Genomic DNA, 6,398 nt, shown 5'->3' with positions numbered 1-6,398 from the left:
TAACTATATATTATACTATATTATATAGTAGCTATATATTGTTATACTATATTATATGATATATAGTAACTATATATTATACTGTTATATATTATATAGTAACTATATATTATGTTATACTATATTATATGATATATAGTAATTATATATTATATATTATGCTATATTATATAGTAACTAGTAACTATAATAGCCTAGTAACTAGGCTATTATAAACCTAGATTTAACATTCACTACTTGTGTCACCTTTGGCAACGGGGCTTAATCTCCCAAAGCTTCACTTTCCTCATCTGTAAAATGAGGGCCTCTCCCAGGTGGTCTCTGAGGCCCCTTTCTATGGCTCCTAATCCCAGCACCGAGAAGCCATTCCTGCTCCACCCGGTCCCAAGAACCTTGGTTGTCCATTTTCTAAGACCAGTTCTTCCGGTTGAGGCAGGGGAGACACACAGGTTGGATGACTGCATTCTAGAAGGTCCCACTGAGGAACGAGACCAATTCCTTCCTTGTCTGTTCACCTTATTGAGGCTCTAAGAAGCTATTTTCCCTGATGCCACAGTTAGAGGAAGCCTGAGTTACAGGAGACAATAATGATTGTTTTCTTTCCTATCTTTAGGAGCAACCGGAACTTTCCAGAAGCACCAATACTTCGATATGTACTCAGGGGGTAAGTATTCACTTTCGTATTGGAAACATTAATACTCTCCAATAGAATTCCTGCTTTGGGCCATGCCGGTGATGTGGAGTGGAATAGCAATAACTGGCATTTATGTAGCACTTTTAAATTTGCAAAATACTTGGCAAATATTACATTATTGGGGACTCCTGACTACCTTGGGACATCGGTACTTGACGTAGAAACCCCTTTTACAGATGAAGAAAACAATGCTAAAGGATGCTAAGGCACTCGGCAGGATTTGAATGCAGGTCAGATGTCCTATTCCAGCTTGGCCTCCACTACAAATCCTCTTAGAGAAACAATGAATGTGGCCTTATATCCACTAAACATCGGGATGGGAATATAGATTTTGGGGCTGGTCCCTATCTAGGATTTCATCTTAACTCCCGTCTCATAAACTCTATCCACTAAAAGCAGATCACCAGGGCGCCTAGACAGGGTCTGGCTTGGACTTGAGAGGTCCTGGCTTCGTATCTGACCTCAGACACTTCCTAGCTATGTGACCCTGGGCAAGTCACTTAACCCCATTTGCCCAGCCCTCACCCTTCTGTCTTATTTACTAGATAGAAAAGAAGAGGTTTAAAAAATTAATAAATAAAGCAGATCACCAATTCTTGTAATATCTTAGATAATTAGATCATTTTAGATCATGTTAGATAATTTCCCTGTTTGTGCAGGATGAGATAGGTACAGAACTTGAACTCAGATCTTCTGGACTCCAATGCTGACCCCCTCTCTACTCTGACACACAGTGGCCTAGCATAATGTCCAGGTACTCAAAAGCATTATTCTCTCTGAATAAGGGAATAGAAAAGCATGAATTAAGCACTTATTGTGTGATTCTTCCAAAGAGAAAGAAACATGGAACCCTGATGTCTTTCCTATATCCAGAGCCCATTTGTGGATCTGTGGCCCATTCCTGGTCTTCAGAAACAGCCCAGGGTTGGCCTCACTTTTCAGTCTGTCAGGTCACAGACTTCAACAAAATCCATTCCCCCCAGTACCTCAGTCTCCCCATTTGTATCCGATATAATCCTACCCAGCATTTATTAAACTCCTACTGAATAGCAGAGATAAGAAAAGTGCCCTCAAGGAACTGCATTCCCTCCCTCTTTCCTTGGCACTCTGACACCTCTGGGTTTAGTGACTCCTGGTGAGACACCGAACCTCCAGTGGGCTGGCAGCTCTCTCAGACCAGAAGCTGCCACTAAATCATGGCATTTTTCTTGGCAGAATTTTCCTTACTCACATACTTCCCTGTGCTGATTTTTCCCCCACAGATTCAATTTGTTACGAAGCCAGGGGTAACCTAGGGGAAGGTTGTATTCCAAGATGAAGACATTAATTTAAAAAAACACACACAGGGGCAGCTGGGTAGCTCAGCTGATTGAGAGCCAGGCCTAGAGACGGGAGGTCCTAGGTTCAAATCCGGCCTCAGAGACTTCCTAGCTGTGTGACCCTGGGCAAGTCACTTGACCCCCATTGCCTACCCTTACCACTCTTCCACCTATAAATCAATACACAGAAGTTAAGGGTTTAAAATAAAACACACACACACACACACACACACACACACACACACACACACACTAAGGACCAAGAAAGTCTCCCTCTAGAAGTTGGTACTTCAGCTGTGTTCTTAGTACGCCTGGGGGACAAAGTGTGTTATCAGCCGTCAGCCACCAAACCATCTTCCCCCTCTGCCAGGTGGAAGGATTTTTTGGGGGCAGCTGGAAGTCCCTCTCCTCCTTTGCCTCTTTTTGTATCTCTCTCACTTAGCACATTGCCTGGCATATAGTAGGTGTTTAATAAATGCTGACTGATTGCTGAAACAGAGAGAGAAGCCAGGACTGAGGCTTGGAGGGCATGCAGGGATGCAGGCTGTGGCCACGCCATGGTACATCAATAAAAGGGTCTGCCAGAAATAAGGAAAGATGCTTGGCACATAGAACGTGATTGGCTTTCCATCTGTTAATGCAGAAAGGCTTCTTTTCCTTGGAGCTGCTGAACTTGGCATTGACTCTCAGCTCCCCTCATTTTCTGCCTTCCCAGGGTGACTGGGGTGCGGGAGAAGAGATGGGAGGGAGCATTGTGTTGCTCCCAGGGGCTGAAGAGCGACATTAATTAACCTTAGCTGGCTCCCTTCATGGGTTGCACTCAAGTTTTACAGAACAAATATAGTCCATTGATCGTGGGGAATGGTTCCCTACAGAGAAGAACAAAACAAGCCTGCCTGCCAAGCTTTCTTTTTCTTGCTCGTCTCTTACAAAAATTGGCCCTGTTTTTGCTCCCTGTAGGAGGGCCTGGGCACCCCCAGGACGGGCCTGTGTTATCCTTTAGACTTGCCGTTTCCATCCCAACCACCTCTGGCCAGTCTCAGGGAAAGGTTTCCCTTGAGAGAGAGAGAACAAACAAGCATGACTGTGTAGAACCCAGGGTCCCAGAAAGACGAACCTTCGAGTGGGATAAAGGCGTTATCTCTGATCTGCTTGATACAGAGTTCTTGGGAGAAGATACAAAATAATTAAGAGCTAACATGTAGACAACCGCTTCAGGTCTGCAGGTGCTTCATATACAGTATCTCATTTGCCCAGAGGAAGATAGAAATATTCAGTAGGGCACCACTTTTGGACAGTCAATAAATGGACCATTTTTAGTTTGGACTCTTATGGACTGCTTCTATTACCTCTGGACCTTGGGGGTAGGGGGAAGCCCTTCACCACTACAGGACTCAGTTTCCCCATCTGTAAAATAAGGAAGTTGGACTAGATGATTTCTGATGACCCTTCAGTTCCAAATTCTGCCATCCTAAGATCCCATGAGAGTCATCCATGAATAAAAATTTATTGGCACTCCTGAGGTCTTTCTTGCTGCTGCTAGCCTCTTCTCCTCAAAACTGTGGCCAAGCTCTCCAGACACCTGAGTCCAGAAAAGCGCCCAACTGTCCTCTGGGAAGCTTTGGTCTCTGCTGGATGAAAATGTTTCACTCCAAATAGCTCAGAAGCCTGATATGATCAAGAATACTGGCTTTAGAGTCTGAGGGCTTGAGTTCAAGTCTTGATTCTTAAAATTTCATCACTTGAGGGGCAGCTGGGTAGCTCAGTGGATTGAGAGTCAGGCCTAGAGACGGGAGGACCTGGGTTCAAATCTGGCTTCAGACACTTCCCAGCTGTGTGACCCTGGGCAAGTCACTTGACCCCACTGCCCACCCTTACCACTCTTCCTCCAAGGAGCCAATACATAGAAGTTAAGAGTTTAAAAAAAATTTCATCACTTGAGTGAGCCTCGGTTTCCTAATCTGTAAAATGAGAGTTGAACAAGACAGCCTCTGAGTTCCCCTTTAGGTATAAGACTTTGATTCTTCTCCCTTTAGATGACTCACCAGAAAGGAGGGAATAATCAGATAGGGAGGAGGAGGTAGCATGGAGAATAAAAGTACCTGATAAGGAAGCTATAAAGGGATTATGATTTTTTTATAATATTCTTCCTTCCCACAGAGACAAAGAGGAACCTGGTTTTCTGAGAAGAGTATTACTTACATGTGATCAAGCAGTTGTTTTTCTTCTGTTTTCCAACTTCTTTCTGCTTGATCTGAGGACAAACAGAGTCTCAGAGTAGGAAAAATAATAGCTCTGAGGTCCAAGGACATGTATTCAAATCTTGCCTCTGCCAGTGACAGCCTGTGTGAACTTAGGCACGTCTCTGACCTTCACTGGGTGTGTTTTCTGATTTCTAAAATGAGATGGTTCCCATTAGGTGGCCTCCCATTTCTAATAGGCCATGATCCTAAAGCTCCACTTCTGCCCAGAGCTGGGAGAAAACCCTGTGAGGCTGTATGGGATGGCCACGCATACAGTCCTATGAGACAAACCTGCAAGGCAGTGGCCTGGGGGGAGGCAGAGGGAGACATTTAGAGCCAAGATAAGGGGCCAGGGAATCCCCAACAGATGGAGAGCCATTCATTCTCTTCCTCCTCCCCATGAGGCCTGGGATGGTTCAGGAAAGGCTTCCTAGAAGAAGCCTCAGTTTCATAGAGTCTCAAGCAAGGAAGAGCCTTAGAGGCGGTCTAGTCTAACCCACCCCCATCTTGCACATGGAGCAACTGAGGCCCAAGGTCACCCCAACAAAGTAAGTTAGAGTCAGGATTTGAACCTGGATCTTCTGAGACCAGACCCAACGCCCTTGACACTATACCAAACCGGTTTGGTTACTCAATCTAGGAAGGCATTTGAAGAAACTCAAATGGGAGTCCAAAATAAGTTGATGGGGCAGCTGGGTAGCTCAGTGGAGTGAGAGTCAGGCCTAGAGACAGGAGGTCCTGGGTTCAAACCCGGCCTCAGCCACTTCCCAGCTGTGTGACCCTGGGCAAGTCACTTGACCCCCATTGCCCACCTTTACCAATCTTCCACCTATAAGACAATACACCAAAAATTAAGAGTAAAAAAAATAATAATAAGTTGATGTCTTCATCCTGGAAACTCCCATTTCTAGTAAGACCCTAGAATGGAAAGTAGGAGATTTTTCTGCCCATAAGGGGTGGAGAGAAGAGTGCCAGAGCTGAGGAAGAGAGTGAGCAATTAAGTAGAGAGAACATGAGCTTAACCACTAAAATGGGTCTTATTTTTTCTTCTACGACAGATGTTAATCTTTTACTGAAATTCCTAAAAGAAATTCCAGAGGGCTACCTAGTATTGGTGGCCTCATTTGATGATCCAGGAACAAAGTAAGTACAAAATCACTCGGCATCCCACTAGATTATCCATTCTGAAAAGCCATCAACTAGCTGTGTGACCCTGGGCAAGTCACTTACCCCCCCCCCCCCATTGCCTAACCCTTACCGCTCTTATGCCTTAGAATCAATATTGATTCTAAGACGAGAAGATACAGTTTCGAAAATTTTAAAGATCATCAGCTTTTGTGTCCTCCTTTGGGCCTCCTTTGGGCTTCACCCTCTAAAACATACTCCCTTGCTGCCTTACCCTTGGAATAGAGAGTCCCAGGTCAGGGAGCTCCCTCCTCCCCTTCCTTGAGTCTCAGACAGCTCCCTAGGATGCATCTCCCAGGTGGCAGGGCAGGTGACAATTGGAATCCATTATAGGGACTGGGGAGGAGTTCCTAGTGGGGAGGAGCTCCCGATGCCATCCTTGGACTCATGTGTCCGGAGGCACAGAATTGCCTGGCCCAGAGATGACTGATGGAGCTCTGCCGTATTCTCCTTTGACTCTTCAGACTGAACCCCGAAGTCCGGACCTTGCTCTCCAACCTAGGAAGCGTCTACGCGAAGGACATTGGTTTCCGTGACAGCTGGGTCTTCTTAGGGGCCAAAGACATCAAGGACAAAAGCCCCTTTGAAGAGGTAAAGTCCCCTATGGGTGGGCCGACGTGGCTTCCAGGGAGCCGAGAGCTGCTAGAACAGACAATCAGGCTGGGATGGTGGGGAGAGCCCTGAGTCAGGATGCATGTTCAAATCCTACCTCTGAGGCTTATATTCTACACAACCTTGGACAGATTACGTAACCATTCTATGCCTCAGTTTCCTCATATGTAATATGATAGGATAGGATAGGATCTATGATATGATATGTGATATAATATGGCATGGTATTTTATATAATATAATAATTAATAAATATAAAATAGAACATAATAAATATAATATGGTGTAATATGGTATGATATAACATAAAATATCAACATAATATAACATAATATAATATAATAT

The 6,398-nt window shown here is 44.7% G+C and overlaps 1 protein-coding gene across 1 annotated transcript; it reads left to right on the top strand.

Moving 5' to 3' along the window:
* Nucleotides 1-613: 613 nt before the first annotated feature.
* Nucleotides 614-6,109, top strand: LOC123255058 (protein FAM3D-like; the record flags this gene model as incomplete). Its single annotated transcript, XM_044683916.1, has 3 exons — nt 614-664; nt 5,315-5,399; nt 5,906-6,109. Coding segments are annotated over 3 exons (340 nt in total), but the record flags the coding sequence as incomplete, so codon positions are not given.
* Between the last annotated feature and the right edge of the window lie 289 nt (nt 6,110-6,398).

The sequence above is a fragment of the Gracilinanus agilis genome, unplaced genomic scaffold (genome assembly GCF_016433145.1).
Source record: "Gracilinanus agilis isolate LMUSP501 unplaced genomic scaffold, AgileGrace unplaced_scaffold38461, whole genome shotgun sequence".
Classification (NCBI taxonomy): Eukaryota; Metazoa; Chordata; class Mammalia; order Didelphimorphia; family Didelphidae; genus Gracilinanus; species Gracilinanus agilis.
The sequence above is the reverse complement of the archived record's forward strand: the minus strand, read 5'-3'. Positions and strand labels throughout refer to the sequence as shown.